The sequence below is a fragment of the Drosophila subobscura genome, chromosome U (assembly GCF_008121235.1).
Source record: "Drosophila subobscura isolate 14011-0131.10 chromosome U, UCBerk_Dsub_1.0, whole genome shotgun sequence".
Classification (NCBI taxonomy): Eukaryota; Metazoa; Arthropoda; class Insecta; order Diptera; family Drosophilidae; genus Drosophila; species Drosophila subobscura.
The window spans coordinates 1,804,017-1,821,563 of record NC_048534.1 but is presented as its reverse complement, the minus strand read 5'-3'; the positions used below and the strand labels follow the sequence as shown (position 1 = coordinate 1,821,563).

The following is a 17,547-nucleotide window of genomic DNA, read 5'->3' as shown; positions in this document are numbered from 1 at the left end:
AAAATAATATGTTTATATAGATAGAAACAAAAAAGTATCAACTTGATGGCGCGTGATTTCATCGTTGGTATTGGATTTTGGATACCAAAAACCGCCATGTCGCTCCCTTTCGTGACATATTTGCAAATGTATTTAATTGACTTGACCGAATTGCAATTACTTGGCATGCGCTCTAAAGCAGACTTGAACAGCCTGACCAATGCATGATGTTCATGAAGCATTTGCTGCAGATCTTGGAGAATTGCTCTCTTCGTAGCTGTGTTGATCCCTTGACGCCTGTCAAGTTGTTCTTCCATATTGCCCATGAAGTATATTTGCAAGAATTTATGCTGTGCATCTTCTATAGGTTGCAATGATCCAATGCGATGGTAATAGGATTTTCATTCAATCACTTTGTGGTAAACGACATTCTTTGTTTTTTGGTCAGGCGCAATAACAAATAAAGCGGATGGTTTGCCGACACGTGAGCATGCCACGTACAATTGACCATGAGAAAAACATGCATTTTCTAGATTGAGGCCACAAATAGTCAAGGATTGGCCCTGTGATTTGTTGATCGTCATGGCGAAGGCAAGACGAATCGGGAATTGAATTCGTTTAAACTCAAAGGGCATATCCGTTGGGATCATCGGAACCCTTGGAATAAGAACTTCCTCATCTTTAAATTTTCCTTTAAGTATCGACGCGTGAATCACATTGCTCATCAGTTTTCTTATCACCAAACGCATTCCATTACACAGTTTTGGTTGGTTTAAATTTCTAAACATGATGACTATCGAGCCAACTTTCAGTTTTAAATTGTGCGGTGGTAAACCAGGCACATCCAAGGAGTTTAAAAATTCAGTTGGATAATTAGTGGCTTCTTCTTCGTTTGTTACACAGTCGATAGATTTGAATGAATACAGAGTACCTACGATTTGATTTTGAATTATAAGATTGAGGTCATCTACATCTTTATTTTTAGCGGCCAGAATTGCTCGCTCACTTAACCATTTAGTATTTTTGTGGTTAGCAATGATATCCGGGAATACTTTGTTGATAAGCTCGTCTTTTGATGATACGAAATTGCAAAAATTTGGAGAAAATGAAATCAAACCGCTCGATTTGTCAACAGGAACACGACTATTACCGATAGTCAGCAATTGCTTTGAGAAATCATCAGCAGATAGATCGTTCAACAATGCAGAAACGCTAGAAAATGTCGTGATTCTAGTGTTTCGCCATAAAGCAGGGGGCACAATGGCTCTGGTGGCGGGACCAATAATGGCAACTTCACTTTACCACTAAGGCAGCAAAAACCAGGCGTTTTACCAGCAAACTTCAATGCTCCACAATGCTGGCAAATAACGTCCATTGGACCAATGCAATCTAAACGATGCAAGCTGTAGTCGATGGTGCAATCATACAGAAACGCTGCTCGATTCAAATCAATACTTGAACCATTTTTTCTTGCACTTCGAAGATTATTCCTCTGTTCATCTGTACGATAAGCTCGACGATTTCTCTCTCTTTGCTCTTGTGTTTGAGAAGCACGAATTAAGGCCCTTCTTTGCTCCATACTAACGCGGCGCTGTTCTCGTGCAATTTCTCGTACTGCATCAGATAATTGACTCGCGATATTCCGTTGCCTAATTGCATTACGGCTTCGCTGGGAAAGATTAGATCTTCTAGGACGCGGCATTGTTATTAAAATGATTAATACAAAATTAAACAAATAAATAAAACAAATATTAAATATGATTAAACAAATACAAATGAACAACAAATGAACAAGTGAACTTCTTAGACAAATTTCTGAACACACACATGATGTCTTTAGAAAAAATATAAAGTTTTGGCCTTAAGGCCGCAACAAACAGGCCATAAGTTGTTTTTAAGATGTATTCTGCTACTCGCGACGGAAACAAATCCAACAAATCAAAAACCATGGCAATCGGTCCAGCCGTTCTCGAGTTATAATTGTTGTAACAAATACGACTTTCTTTTATATATATAGATATAAGATATGTGAATAAAAAATATATACAAATTATTTTCTCAAAACAAATAGCAATGGGACCAGTGTGCCGACAAGCGGAATCGAAAAACAGTTACGCGGAGAGAGGACAGAAGAACAAGTGCAGCGAAAGCTAAGCAGAGAGCGTGCGCTGCTGCACAGAAACTTTAGAGAGCGAGAGAGGAAGAACAGTTAACTCGAGCGAGAACTACGCAAATACAAGAGAGAGCGGCTAATAGTGAGGGCGTACTTACAAAAAGAACGAGAAGGGACGTGTGAGACGCTTCTTACGCGTCACAACTTTTATACCCGGCACTAAGTACTACATTTGCACTTTAGCGGTTATTTGTCAAATTTTAAATTTTTTCTTCATCTGTCATCTACATCAACAACACTGCTCACGCCAACACGCTCCTTTAGCTCGCCACCCTCCCCTAGAAACACACACTGCAGAGTCGCGGCAGAGTCAGCGGCAGAGCCAGAGGCAGTGACGTGTCAGGGGCCAGGCCATAAAAAGCGTGAAGCAGAGTGTGAATGCAGCGGGACGGGGTGGGTTTGGCTACTGCAAATTAATTTCTTCATTGTGGCTATAATAATGATCCAATCGGATCCCAATTAAATGATCTGATAGATATGGCCATTCCCTACGGAATGGCGTTTTTAGTTTTCTTTTATCTTCAAAATTGTAGATTTGGGAGGTTTTTGCCCTTTTGCGGAGGCGGAAGGGGGCGTGGCTCATTTTTTAATAACACTTGTAACAGTGTGAGCATACAGAAGTCTGGATGCAAAATTTGGTGGCTCTAGCTCTTATAGTCTCTGAGTACTAGGCGCTCATCAGGACGGACAGACGGACGGACGGACAGACGGACAGACAGACATGGCTCAATCGACTCGGCTATTGATGCTGATCAAGAATATATATACTTTATGGGGTCGGAAACGTTTCCTTCTGTGCGTTACATACAACCGTTATCCGCACAAATACAATATACCCTATTTACTCTTCGAGTACCGGGTATAAAAAGCACAAACACACGACTAAACGACGCACAAAATAAAGAGATTAACTCTATATTTTTACACAAATAACCGGCATGCACTCGCGTATCAGGACAGGTTAAAGTTGTAAGGCATTCAGTATGCAAATTTAGTAATTAATTTTGAAATAAACACCGGTTGTTTATCCAAAATAGAACAGAAAGTACGGAGCGCAAAAAAAAACACGTCTGGTCACTACGAAAGAGAACAAACGAGATGTGTATGAATGTACATGGCGATACCTTAAACGACGCCCAATCAATACACTAATCTATAAAAAAATAATAGACACAGGACGTTTAGAAAAACGTTCTGTCAGAAAAAAACAACAATTATTATTAAACCGTTTCTAAGCCCCATATCTTTCATAAAAAGTTGGTTTGGATCGAAGCGTCAAATTTTGAATTTTTATTAAATTCAATTAATTAATTAAATTAAAAATTTTAAGTATTGGCGTATTAAAAGTTGGCGTGAGAACAGATGTAGATGACAGATGTAGAATATATTTAAAATGTAAAATGTATAATTCGAATAAGAAAACAATAAGGTACAGATGTACTGACTGAGTACCGTATACAAGTTGGGACGCGTACGAAGCGTCTCACACGTTCCTACTCGTTGATTTTGGTAACTCTGCTTGTTCAGCTCTTTTAGTTGTGTTTAGCTATTATTTTCCTCGAATATTAGCTTAACATCTATCTTTCCTGCATGTTCACGACCGGTTCGGTTAAACTCGCCGCGCGTCATGCGGCAGCGCCCCTCGGTCGGTGGGGCAGTGGGGCGTGGTGCCGCATGGGCCACTTGTGGTGCAGTCATTGCATATCAACGTCCACGGCAAATATTTTTGCTTTAGTAATATTAATTTAGAGTCTTTTTTTGTAATTCCTCTTCTCAGAGGAAATCTCTTGGAGTACATTTTTTAATCCAAGTGTAAATCTTAGTGTTTCTCTTTCTCTGAGTGTACCACTCTATTTTCCATAAGGTTAAATGCCAAGTTTAAGTAACATTATGAGAGTGACCTCATTAAATAATTATATGCCAAGGAGGAAGAACACACGGCCAACGGCCCTAGGCCTACAGCTGTCGATTGTGTGTGGATAGGGTCGGGGCGTCAACAAAAATGTCGGTCGTGTTCTTTGAGTAGAGTATCAACGAGCTGTAGACACGGAAACATGGCAAAAGAAAAAATGCAAAGGCAATGGAAGTGCTCGAACAAAGTCATAATCCTGGCAAGCGGCAATTAGCCACAGCCATCCAGGAAGTGCAACACTCGAGAGCTGTCGAGACGTAATAGACACAAATTGTTGTTGATACGAAAGGTACTCTACCGATTGTAAGGATATATTGTAAGGGAATGGATAGGATAGGGCACCCTGGCACCGGCAATTATGGGTCTATGAAATACGATGGCAAACAGAACTTTAATTACAATTGCAATGCAATTCAATTGAATGTCCATTCTTATCACTATTTACTATCAAGTTCTCTGTTCTGTATTTTCGCTTTGCAGTAAAACCACTGGTGGTGCGTATCCTGGAGCCACCGAGCTCAATGATTGCCGATCGTCGTTATGAAGTTGCCTGCGAATCATCGGGCTCTCGACCGAACGCCATCATCACGTGGTACAAGGGAAAACGGCAATTACGACGCACGAAGGTGAGTGGTGGGGGCGAGATAGCAGAGAGAGTGGAAAGAGAGTGGAGTAGAGTCCTGTGTGTGTTGGGTCCTGGAGTGACCGCAATTGACGCTGCTAGTTTGCTGGCTTTCTCCACTCTACCTGCCTTTCTCGTCGGTCTTTCTCGTCTGCTGTTGACTGACTCACGTTCAAGCTCGATAACTTATTTTGTTTGCACAGTCATGCCAAAACAAACGTGGCCCGTAACTCTTTCCACACGTACACACACACACACACTCATCTAAACACCCATTACCACCCATTCAACCAACCATCAGAGACATCCACAGACAATGGCAGATAGAGATTGGAAGGGGACGAACTGGGAATGGGAATGGTGGGGTATGCAGTGTATTTCCACCCACTTGTTGTCCCTGGGCGTGGTTCACACTCATCGTTCGTCCTGCGGGCGGATACCACCTCCGCAACTTGGTTAGAATAAACAGCAGATAATGTGATATAAACTCCACAATACAAAAACGATTCCCCCGCCACTCCAGGACACTCCTCTACAATGCTTTTGCTTGTGCTTTGGCTGTAACACTACTTTTTTATACCCGGTACTAGAGAAGTAAATATTGTATTGTACAAAATATTGTATTTGTGGTAAAAAAAATGTAACATACAGAAGGAAGCGTTTCCGACCCCACAAAGTATATATATTCTTGAGCATCAGCATCAATAGCCGAGTCGAAATAGCCAAGTCTCTCTGTCCATCCGTCCGTCCGTCCGTCCGTCCGTCTTGTTGAGTGCCTAGATCTCAGAGACTATTAAAAACTAGAGCCACCCAATTTTGCATCCAGTTGGCTGTATGCTCACACTGCTACAAGTGTATTTCAAAATTTCGCCCCCTTCCGCCCACGCAATGGGCGAAAATCTGCGGTATCCACAATTTTGAAGATAAAAGCAAACTAAAAACGCCATCAAAAAGCTATCAAATCACCGAATTGGGATCAGATTGGATAATTATTATAGCCAAAATGAAGAAATTAATTTGCAGTGGCTAACACCACCCCGCCCAGCAGATTTGTATTATTTTGTTCACATTTTCTCTCACTCTGTTTCGTGTAGTGTGCGTTTCTTGGCGAGGGGGCCAGCTAAGAGAGCGTGATGTAGATGTAGATATAGATGCAGATGTAGAACAAATGTAAAATTTAATATTAAAAAAAAAAACTACAAGGTACAGATGTACTACTGAGTACCGGATATAAAAGTTGTGACGCGTAAAAAGCGTCTCACATTCAAATTCTCATCCATCATTTAATTCATGGAACTCCAAGGGTATCTCCATTTTCGACACTACCAAGATCCTCTGCTTTCCTTTTCCTCTGTTTTTATATTTTTATTTTTTCCCTCTCTCTCCTTCTCTCTCTCTCTCTCTATTTAGTTGTGTGCTCTAGTCAACTTTGGACAAATTTATGGGAGTTTTGGCGCAATTTTGTTGCAATTCATTTTTTTTGTCTGTCGGGCGGGACCTCTCGAGCCCTTGAGTCCACGAGTCGGAGTCCTGGTTAGGTCCCGGTCCGTTGTTTATGTCCAAAAATATCCGGCTTGTATGCATACACGCTTATTGCTATGCCGTTTTTGTCTGTTACTAGCTCTGGTTCTGGGTTTGCTTTCTGGGCTCAATGTTTTTAAAGACCGGAAATGTTTTTCACTAGTTTTCATGTAGCATAAAGTTGCCGTAATGCGGCAAAGACCACCCGCAACTCTCCTGCCAACCGTGCCACACGTCGAATCCGAGCAGGCAGCCCCATACCGCCACCCCACTCCCCCCGCACACACACACACACGTCGGATGGATCCTACCGGCAGCCATCGCCATCCCACATGTTTTACATGCCTATTCGTCCTGTGTGTCTGTGTGGGTGGCTGTGTGGCGCTGTGCAAAAACATTAATCAAAGCCCTGCAGACGGTCTAATTGAGAAGTTTAGCCTATAAATTGAAAGCATTTGGTGTATGTGGTCTATAGAAATGTAAATGTTGGACGGAGGGTTTTTCAGTAAAAGTTTCGGTAGTAAAGAGACCGAGAGACCGAGAGACGAGACAGGGGACCTCTCATTAAGTCAAGGATTGTGTTTGGCAGTAATCTGAATTGACATGACGCTCACTTAGAGTCTGGAATGTGATTTGATCTGTCAACAGAGCTCATAATTGGTTAGAGAATGTTAAGAAGAAAGCTAAGGGAATGAGATGCTGGATTTACAAATAGAGAAATATTATTTCACACTTCACAAAGAGTTCCTTGAATTTTGAAAGCATTTCCTATCAAACCCAATCGCTTAAATGTGTGCAACACAAGGATTTATATGCCCGCCAAGTGTCGACACTTTAGCACCTGCTAAAGCACACACAAAACTGGGAGAAATTCCAGTCCAACCATTCACAACATACGAGTATTCCCTTGCAGCAGTTTATGTAAAATAAATAGAAGATGTAGAGAGTAAGGCAAAGACACTACAACATGATAGAGAGCAGGAGAGAGTGACGGGCTCAACTAATTATGTGACGCCTTTGTTGCCGCTGTTTTTCTTTGCCATTAAATTTATACTGCTCCTAAAACATCCCACACACATGTGACCCATAAGACCCGTAAAACAAACACTCATACATTAATAAATTACTTTTAATAGTACACATTAATATGCAACAAATTTTAAATTGCAAACATAACATATTTCCACATTCATCCAATTTGCAACAAGAACAAAAACGACGACAAAAAAAAGGCTCATTAAAAATAAAACGAAACAGATGAAAACTTTGCCTCAAAGCAGAGTCTTCGTCTGACCCAAGTCTGGGTCTAAAAACTTCATTAATGCAGAAAAATGTTCTTATAATTTTTCTCTCTTTTTTCTGTTCTCTTCCCTTCAACGATCTGTTTTTTGTGTCTAAACAGGACGACATATCAAAGAACTCAACACGCTCAGAGCTGAGCTTTGTGCCGACCACAGACGATGATGGAAAATCGATAACATGCCGTGCGGAAAATCCAAATGTGAATGGCCTGTATTTGGAGACCATGTGGAAATTGAATGTCGTTTGTAAGTATTACAAATTGTGTTTAAGAATCTAAAGAATACGTAAAAAGGAACGCAGGGTGGTGGACCAGGGGCAAGGCCCAAAGAATTCGCTTGGCAAAAGGCGACAGAGAGAGAAAGAGAGAGATAGAGAGAAAGGGGAAATGAAAAAAATAAGGCAATGCCGACAGCTACCAAAAGGTAGGACAAGAGCCAGGACCACGACCAGGCTAAAATTTATTTCGTTGGCGATGTCGCCCCAATGCCAGCGTTTGCCGTTGAAAGCCTTTAAAATGCAAATAAATCAAAGACAAATGACAAATTGTGAATAATTTGCCAAAGGAAAACCCCCACCGAAAACACACGTTGAAAGGGGGTTGGTGGATGGACAAATGAAATATGTGGGCTATCAAAATGTATGGCAGTCGCTTAAATTAAATTAAGGACTTTTGCTGATGCGGCGGCCTTAATAAACATAAATTTAGAATAAACAAAATTACTGGCACAAAAGTGGAGTGGCCACCAATGCAGAGGATCGCGGGCGCGGGGGATCGCGTTTGGTACCCTCTGCGGAGGAAATCTCTTGACAATTACATATGTATACCACAGGTTTAAGCCACACCGTGGGAACCAGCACCCCAAAAAATATTAACGGGAAATCGCTGGGGCAAGCACACTGCGGACATCGTAAAAAACGAGTACGAGTACAAGTTCTTGTGCCATCAAAGGGGGAGGAGAGAGAATAGTACGAATGCGTTACGTATAAGCCGGGTGTTTCCGCGTGGCGCTCAAAATGTATTCGATTGTATGGCCAATGCGGGGTTTTCCGTGCCACTTGTATTTACACCCTTATTTGTTTGTGTGTGCATCTCGTAATGGCCTTTCTTTGCTTTTCTTTTGTTAAAAATATGAACATTTTCCTATTCATTTTGCTGCTTCTTCAATCACAGAGTGCTGGGCCACGCCTACTGTTTTAGCAGAAATTACTGCTGTACGCTAAGGAAAATGTATATGTACATATGTATGTACATACCCGCATGTACATATGTATGTATGTATGAACATACATATGTAAGTACAATGAACATACACATGTACATATGTACATATGTGCCTTGATTATATAAATTTGTTTATGCGCCACATATACTTTCTGGCCCAGTACTTCATATTTTAGAATATTATTTTTTATTTGTCTGTTTTTTATTTCTTTGGCGCTGCCGTTAAGGCGATTGCCTCTGTTCCTGTTGCTGCTGTTGGGCGTCTCGGGGCAAATAAACTTTATGATCGGGACGTAGTGAGAGCCACAGGAACAACAAAGCAAACTCCATGCATGAATATCTACTGCCTAAGAGGAGGACAGTATGTTGCGGCATGGCAGACACTTGACTGGAGTTTTTGGGTAAAATTTCTCAGAAAACAAACAATTTTATAATGTACTCGCGTGGCGGCAAATGAAGCCAGGTCGTGGAGAGACAACAATTCGGGGCGAATCGATCTATGGTTCGGAGCAGCAGACCAGACCAGCAATATAATTTTGAAAGCTTTTAATTCAGGAAGAATGAGGCAGAACAAAAATTGAAAGTGGTGGAAATTTCGGAAATGAATTTTCTATAAATTAAATTAAACTCTTAAACGAAGGTATTTTCTATGATTAGGAATGATATTTTATCTACATATAATGTAATCTACATGAATGTAAATTATACAAATCTTCTGGTGCGATTTTTTATTGCCGAAAGTATTATGAAATACGAGCAGCTAATGGTCATGTCTGAAATGTAATTAAAAAGCGACTTGGAAATATTTCTTCCTTTTTGTATGTAAAACTTCACAATAATATCCAGCTTTACCATTGGATTTTCCTTTTACCAAAACCCACTGCTAGATCATCTTTAGCTGGCAATCAAGACAAATGATAGCTAATCACTGATTTATACTTGTCCCTTCGGTTATATCCCTTCACATTGTGTAATTTTTCAGGCACAAAGTCTCCGTTTCCTCCGCAAAATGTTGGCCATAATTTCTTAGAGGCCATTGTTCATCCCCTCCCCGAAATGTCATATATGGCTTTGTATCCTGCAGTTGACTTTAATTTAAGCGAATAAACGAATGGTGCTGTCCTGGTGCTGCAACATGTGATATCTGCATCACGCTTGAGTTATTATGCCACCGAATAACAACGTTATGTTCTGGCTCCTTAGGCACGACATTTGCCAAGGCCATTTGGCAAATACTTTATTCGTAGATGTGTATGCAGGATACGAGACGGTATACGATGCGCAGTACTCGTAATCGTACTCCTACTTCTACAGCAGTAGCTCCTCCCCATCCTGTATCTTCCCACACTTGCCTCTGTCCGACTTCTACTGCTAGTACTTCCCACCGAACAACTGCCATTGTATAATGTTGTTTATATCTCCTATGTGAGTGTGCGTTTTAAAATTTATAATGTAGCAGAGACCGTGAGGGGAGAGAGACGGTGAGGGTGGCTGAGAGTCACTCGTACGAGTCCTTCTCCCTTCTTAGTTGGTCTCCTGGCAAATGGAAACAAGACAGAAACATGCAATGCAATCACAGACGCTGTAGAGATTCCCATTCCCCCACTGGCGAGTGCACATCCACCCCCCCTCCATACATATGACATTCTTTGCTACCGCCAGCACCCAGACACACACACACACACACAGAGCCTGTAAAGTGTCCTTTGTTGCCGTTGTTTATGGCTGTTGCTGCTGCTGTTGATGCTGCTATTTCTGGTGTGCGCGTGCCTGGCATTTCTAAAAAGCGAAAGCCAACGCGATATATTTATTCCCCAACACTGAATGCCACAATTTGAGTTATTCTTAAAGTGCCCAAAACAGCAGCATAAAAAGCGGCCAATAGACAATAGAGAATGGCTCACCATTTGAATGGTTGCCAAGCTTCCCAAAGGAAAGTAATGCGAAAGGTGGAAGTCCATCTTTCGAGTGCAGAATGTTTAAATTCTTTGATATTTTATTGTACTATAAAATAGCCCAGCCAGAATGGCAGAAAATCACACAAATCTATACCTCCCTTCTCTGGCCTCTCTAGCATCCCTTTACTGATTGCTAGAAACCATTGAATCCGCCGACAAATCCTCAACCAGCTCATTGTAGACACTTGAGGGCACCAATGTGCCGACAATCTTCTTGTTGACATCCGTCTTGACGCGTATGATCTGTATCTTGCGGCCATTCCGCTCAATGATCTTCTCAATTCGTCCCCAAATGGGCAGCATCAGGCCGGACAGCACGTGGTAGGTGCGCACGCGCAGACCCACCTCGCAGCTGTTGGGATTTGGGCAGAGGCGGCTCCAGAACACATGGGAGCACTTGTCGAGGCAGATGTCGTACTGGTGCTGCCAGTATTCTTGTGCCTCCTCCGGACTCACCAGCACATAGCGTAGAGAAATGGAGGCGAGGTTCTCGATCTTTACTTGGGGTCCAGTATTCGGGCGGTACAGCTGCAGATAGACTGGGCTCGGCGTGGAGGATTCTTTGCGTGTCACCAAAGTGGAAGGGCCTTGTCCATTGAGGCACAGGACTGCAGTGTTTTTATTGCGTTTCTTTTGCTTGAGGATGTAAAATCCTTCGTTCGAGTCTTTGGCCTCCCTGCGGAATCTGCAAGGAGAGAGGAAATTAGAATTACCTGAAGGACTCGATTATGTGTAGAGTATTCTTCTTTTACTTGGCCAAAGCTTGCTCAAAGGACATGCCACGCTCCACCTTCACCGTGTGCAGTTCTGTGGCTGCTGTGCCCGTGGCATGTTCCCTCGTGAAAAGCATCAGCTTCACGGACGTCACACTTGCCCCGTGGGCATCCAGATCCAGTATCCCGAGATCGTAGCGACCCGTGCGCTTCATTTGGGTGATCAGCGAGTACATGTTGCCCAGAAAGAACTTGAAGATGGCATTCTGGATCTCCACGCGGCAGCCGAGGATGCGATTCAGGAACTTTGTGATGTTGTTGCAGTCCTTCTCCACGGTGAAGGTCTTGCGGTCGTTGTCCTGCCTCATGCTGAGCAGCCCCACGCCGACCAGAGCCGTGGCACAGTCTTCGTGGAAGTTTCCCACGAAGGAGTCGGGAATGTGCTTCGTTGTCAGCTGCCTATCGCCAGCCATCTGCCGCATCACATGCTCGAGCGTGTGTCTTCCGATGGAGTTGTCGATGTTGAACTGCGACAGATCCCGGGCATCGGTGGCCCGACGATCGCCTTGGGTCAGGGCTCCGAGGCTCTCCAATCGCTTGGCCACGGTGGAGGCAAAGCGTCGCTCCCCCGCGAGATTCGTGATGACAAACACATACTCCGGGGAATTAACCTGATTGGAGCGATGGGTGCGACCGAACTGCTGAATGGCACGGTCTGCGCTCCACGGCAGCTCCAGCGTTATGTGCAGGCGGCGGCGCTGATTCGACACTCTCTTGTCGCTCTGCAGCGAGATGCCACTGGAGGCGGCCTCCGAGATGATGGCCACAAACTTTTCGCCCTCCATGAAGCGCTGCTTCTCCCTGTAGTTCACCAGATCCATCGAGATGTCCTCCTCCACGCGCGACTCGTACCGAAAGTCGTTGCGTCCCAGGCGTACGACCCGTCCCCGGCGGCCCGTCATCTCCGCCACTTTGCTGGTGCCGCCCAGCTTCGAGATGAGTTTGTCCAGCGTATTGGGCGGCAGGAGGCGGCCCAGCTCCTCCACTCGCGCCAGCAGCTTCTCCTTCATCAGGATGCACCGTGTCACGTCGCGTTCTGTGATTTTCGGCTGCTGTGGCACGCTCGGATCGAATTCCGATGCTTCAAGCTGCCTGGCAGCCAGAATATTCCCATGCAAGTGCATCAGAATGCGATCCTGCATAGTCAGTCGTTCCGCTAGAGACACCACAGAAGATACCACAGAAGATTAACGATAAAAGCTACAAGTAAAAACTCACCCTTTTCGGTCCTTGTCGGTGGCCTTCCACGTCGCTTCCGTCCATGCCCCTTCGCTGACTCTTCGGGTAGGGGGGGCCAGCGCTCTTGTAGGATCTCTACGTCGCTATCCTCGGAGTCCCCACCATCCACATCCTCCATCCAGTCGATATTCGTGGGGCGCGGCTTCTTGGCACGCGGCGGCTGGCTGCGCGTTTCCGGCACAAACTCCCCCGTGCTGAGCAGCTCGATGAAAGCCTCGCGCCGGGGAGCTGGAAAGTGTTTCTCCACAAACGACTGAATGATCATCGTCGAGGTGGACACAAAGGACGTGAGCTTGCCATTATTCCGCTCCAGATTTTCCAGCGTACGCGACTCTCCCGTGGACTGGAGGCCAATGACCACAGCCTTGCCGTGCCGTACAGCATGGCGGGTCATTTTGACGACTGTATTGACCTTGGAAGCGATGCACAGGTTGCGGAAGAAGCGCTGATGGGCGCACCAGAACTGGCAAGTGATGATCTTCTGCAGCCGATTGTCCACGTTCATCAACTGGCAGGCTCTGGTGAACTTCTTGCTGATGTCTGCCCACAGTTCCGCTGCCTGGTTGTAGACATTCGTGAAGGACGGCTGCATGTTGACCTCCTGGATGTGAAAGGTCACATCCTTGAAGCTCAGCTGGCGGGCAATGTAGGTCCCGCGAAGCTTCATGTCCATGGCCACCAGTTCCATTGCGCCAATACCGCGTCTCTCCACCGCATACACAAAGTCCACGAATTCTGCGTAGGCGGTGCCAGGACCCCACAGCCCCAGCCGTGTCATGTAGGCCATATTCTTGGGCTCACTGGCGCCCGTGGCCGAGGCGTAGACCACCCGGGCGAGGGGCAGTAGCTTTTGCAGCTCGAGGACTGTGGTGCCGGTCTTGGTGGACTTGCCCGCATTGCCCATCGTCAGATTCTTGGCCTTGTGGCACTCGTCGAAGACGATGACACCCTTGAAGTTGTGGCCCAGCCACTGGACGAGCTGCCGCAGACGCGCCTGATACTTGGAGGAGGCCGTCAGGGATTCCCCAATCAGTGCCGTATAAGTGCAGAAGATGACGCCCTTGCGAAAGCGGCCATTCTCCTCAGAGTCGATGCGGCAGTACTTTAATTTATTCAACGACACCACCTTGATCCTCGTGCCCGCTCCGATATCCTGGAGATCCCGTTCCGCATCGAACTTGAGGTCGTTCGACACGGATATCCACAGCGAACGCTTGCGACCCTTCAAATAGTTGTTGTAGATGATGCCAGCGATGGCCCGGCCCTTGCCCACACCAGCTCCGTCGCCCAGCAGAAATCCGGCACGCTCGCCACTCGGCAGGATCCGCTCGTGCGCCTGGCATGCATAGATGACGGCCTCCAGCTGCAGGGCACTTAGGCTGCCCGCGATCTGGAAGTGGGCTGGCAACGACAGGTCGTAGGTGATGTCCGGCAGCTCCACCGACGACAGGGTGGCCGTCTCCACGACGGCATCTGGATGGGGCATGCCCTGCTTGAGCTTCGTTGGCCAGTACTCGGCAAAGGTCTCGGCCACCCCAATCTCTTCGTAGTCCACCTCCTCATCCTCCACGGCCTGATCGGGTGCCATGACCCCGCAAAAGTATCCTGCACCGTTCACGGGTCCGTGCATCGTGGTACACGTGTTGGGCGCCTGAACGATCTTTGGCGTGATTGGCTCCAACGGCGGCAGTCCATTCGTAAATCGATTCGCAGGTGTTCGACTCACCTCATTCGGTGGCAGCCTTTTTACCTGTGTGATCAAACCATCGGGTCCTGTCATAAAGGAGACGGGTATATTCTGGCCAGTGGCACTCTTTACATAGATCAGCCTTGGCCTTTGGTCTCCGTTGAACTCTTGGGCCCCTGCAGGAGGATTACGCTGTACTTTGACGCCCGTCATGCGAAACTGCTGACACGGCTGTGGCATAGTCAAGGGTTGCTGACACACCTGTGGCATGCCCATGGGTTGCTGTCCTCGAGATTTGGCTGCTATTGTTGTTGCCGTGGTTACTGGTACTTGCGGTATGTGGATCGTTGCTCCATTTTCCAACTGAATTTGGATGGTAGAGTCTAAGTTCTGCGTACCTGTCAGTATATTGGTTGTGATTTCTGAAGGTTTCATACGGGCTATAGGAGGCTTCATGGGTATAGGCACAGCGTTCACTGTTTGAACCGGTTCTTGGGATGCAGAGTTCAAGTTAAGGAAAGGAGCTTGCATTTTAGTCACAGTTATGGGTTGTTTTAGCACAGTTATCGATTGTCCTGCTCGTTTCATTTGTCCAATAGGTGCTGACACATTTATAATTTTTTTTTTAGGGACAGATTTTGCCTTTTGAGGCGCATTGTCTGCTGGTCTGACGCCAATAATGGGCATTGGGACATTCACAGTTGGTGGATGTTGCATTGCCACATTATCAATTTGATTTTGAGCTAATGGGTTCCCTTTTTGGTTGGCTTTTGGTGCATTCAATGAGTTTGCTTTGGATATTATATGGTTAATCGGAGGTAACTGGGTTGAGGGAATAGCTTTTAACTCAGGCATCGGATTGTCTGCTAGTCTCACACGGATCACAGGCGTTTTGATTGGTACTTGGAGAGTGCTAACATGCTCAATTTTTTGACCGGAAACAGAGTTCAAATTAGAAGAAAGATTTTGCAAACTTGTGATTTCTTTTTGCATCGTTATGTGTTCTTTTTTCATATTTATAGCTTGTCCTGATGGTGTAAAATGAAAGGTCGGCTCTACCACAGTATTAACTTGATTTTTGTACACAGAGTTATGGGCATGATCCAGTATTGACATTTTGATCGGATTGTTTGCTGTCATCACACGAGTTTTCTGTATTTTTACGAGTTCAGAGTCGGTGCCATGACAAGTGTTTTCAAAATGATTGCTCAAGATCTTGGTGTTGGCGTTATGAAAAGTTGAAGGATTGGCTGCCGGCTGCACTTGTTGAATCAAGAGTTCCGTGGTTGATTGCTCAGGATTTTCCACATCTTCCATAATTTCTTCTAGCCAAGAGCTAGACTTTTGAGATGGTTTATTGCTAGTACTGAGGTGTGCCGATGTCACACGGCTGACAGGTATGAGAACAGGACGAGTAGAACCGGTGGGTGGGCCATTATTTAATCCTATATCACAGATCTGAGGAGAATTGTATGCGGCTTTTGGAACAGATAGAGGGACTTCTTTCCCATTATCCTGCTGCATTATGAAGCCCGAATTACAACTCTGATTTGATTGTGGCATATTCATCGGATGTTCCGCTTGTTTCCCATTGTAAATATGATTTTGTGGCACTGTGTCCCAGCTTTGGTAAGCTTTTGGCATGTTTATGGCAATGCTTTTAGGTGCGTCTACTGGGGTAACTGGAGGCTGTGCCATCTGCATCTGTGTAACATTTTTTAGATTAACGTCCCAGCTCTGGTATGATTGTGGCACAGGAATCGGAGTGTCACGTGCAACAGGCGGCACCATGGAGCTATGGAACCGTTCCCAATGCTGCAGATGATTTGTGGAGTCCCAGCTTTGATGGCCTGCTGATGCCATTGGTTGGACGGAGGCACATAAAGCCATCGAGTTCCCGCTCTGCTTAACTGGTGGAAAAAACATCTCAGATTCAGTTAGCATTTGTTGACAGAATTCCTGCGAAATCGGTGCTAGATTGGAGGGACGTGAATACATATGGTCCCATCCCTGATTTAAAGTTGGCGCTGCTATCGCGGGCAGTGTTTGAATCGGGTTTTCAGGGCATAGAGAATCGATTAAATCGTGCAATGATTGCACTGGTTGATCGGTATTACTGGGTTGCATTGAATAAAATTGTTTGGGACACTGTGATGCGGGCAGCTCACATTGGGGTTCAGTCGGTGGCACGAGATTCGCATCTATAGCCGGAAGTTCCCAGTTCATTGCAGGCTCATCGAACTCTGCCCAAATTGATTCAAAAGTATCCGATACTGGTGCCACGTCTACATCTGCGCATTGGGAGAATGTTTGCTGAACAGATTCCACGATTGGTTCCACAATTTTTTCCTGGAATGGTTCCACAATCGGAACTGCTGCCATAGTCCTTAACTCTCGACAAACAGCAGATGAACGACGGCAGCTCGTTTCTATCACAGATTTCGATAGCTCCTCCTTCGCGGCCGACATTTTGGGCTTCAGATGCAGCTCAAAACTCAACGGCAAAATTTTAGAGCGCACAGCTGCCGGCTTTTCCGGAACAGGAGGAGGGTCGCCAGGACCGCCGTACATGGAGCACGCATCCTCCTCAGCCATACGCAGAAAGTCCCGCCTGCTGATTGGTGCCTTCTGCTGCTGAGCCTTTTTAGCACGACGCTTTCTCTCACGCTTCCCCTCATTCGGAACGACGCAGAGTTTTAGTGGCATTTTTTACGTCTTTGGTTTGGTTCGGTTCCCTACAAAATTCTAAACCAGATATACATTACGGCTAGGAATATATAGGCACGGCACTGCGCAACAACAAACACTTACAGGCAAAGTAATGAATGGCAAAAATTTCTTAAAATATTTGTTTATTTTATAAATTATTTCGTAGTTAATCTTTTCCGATCCGAATCGGGCGATAGTCAGGCCCTGAATGAGGCTTATATTTGATTTTTTTCGGCTTACACTTTGAGGAATTTCACAGCTTGCTAGCTCTTATTTAATGTGTCAAAAGTCTTTTTGAAAATGTGCTAAAAATTACCAAATTAGTGTTGGAAAATTAACAAAAATACCTTCCAACTCTGCTGATGAGTATTCGTTCGTGGTTCGGTTTCAGTTGAGTTTCGAAATTATCCTTAAATAAATGATTATAAAGTATTATAAATTATTTATTCA

General features: G+C 45.1%; 2 protein-coding genes across 4 annotated transcripts in view; one reads left to right on the top strand and one right to left on the bottom strand.

The window, feature by feature from the left end:
* Nucleotides 1-17,547, top strand: part of LOC117900751 (neural cell adhesion molecule 1) — a 111,658-nt gene that overhangs the window by 72,401 nt on the left and 21,710 nt on the right. For both annotated transcript variants that reach the window (XM_034811232.1, XM_034811233.1), the window contains 2 exons: nucleotides 4,545-4,690; nucleotides 7,610-7,754. In XM_034811232.1, coding sequence (XP_034667123.1) covers nucleotides 4,545-4,690; nucleotides 7,610-7,754 — 291 coding nt within the window. The remainder of the gene's footprint in view (nucleotides 1-4,544; nucleotides 4,691-7,609; nucleotides 7,755-17,547) is intronic.
* LOC117900750 (protein strawberry notch homolog 1) lies at nucleotides 10,771-17,292 on the bottom strand. 2 transcript variants are annotated; one of them, XM_034811230.1, is made up of 4 exons: nucleotides 17,200-17,292; nucleotides 12,681-17,133; nucleotides 11,442-12,618; nucleotides 10,771-11,374 (listed from the first exon to the last, which is right to left on the bottom strand). In XM_034811230.1, exons 2-4 carry the CDS (start codon nucleotides 17,092-17,094, stop codon nucleotides 10,813-10,815), a joined length of 6,153 nt encoding a protein of 2,050 aa, XP_034667121.1. In that variant the 5' UTR covers nucleotides 17,095-17,133; nucleotides 17,200-17,292; the 3' UTR covers nucleotides 10,771-10,812. The 2 variants fall into 2 exon arrangements, with proteins under 2 accessions (XP_034667121.1, XP_034667122.1); XM_034811231.1 differs by lacking the exon at nucleotides 17,200-17,292 and having other exon boundaries at nucleotides 12,681-17,163.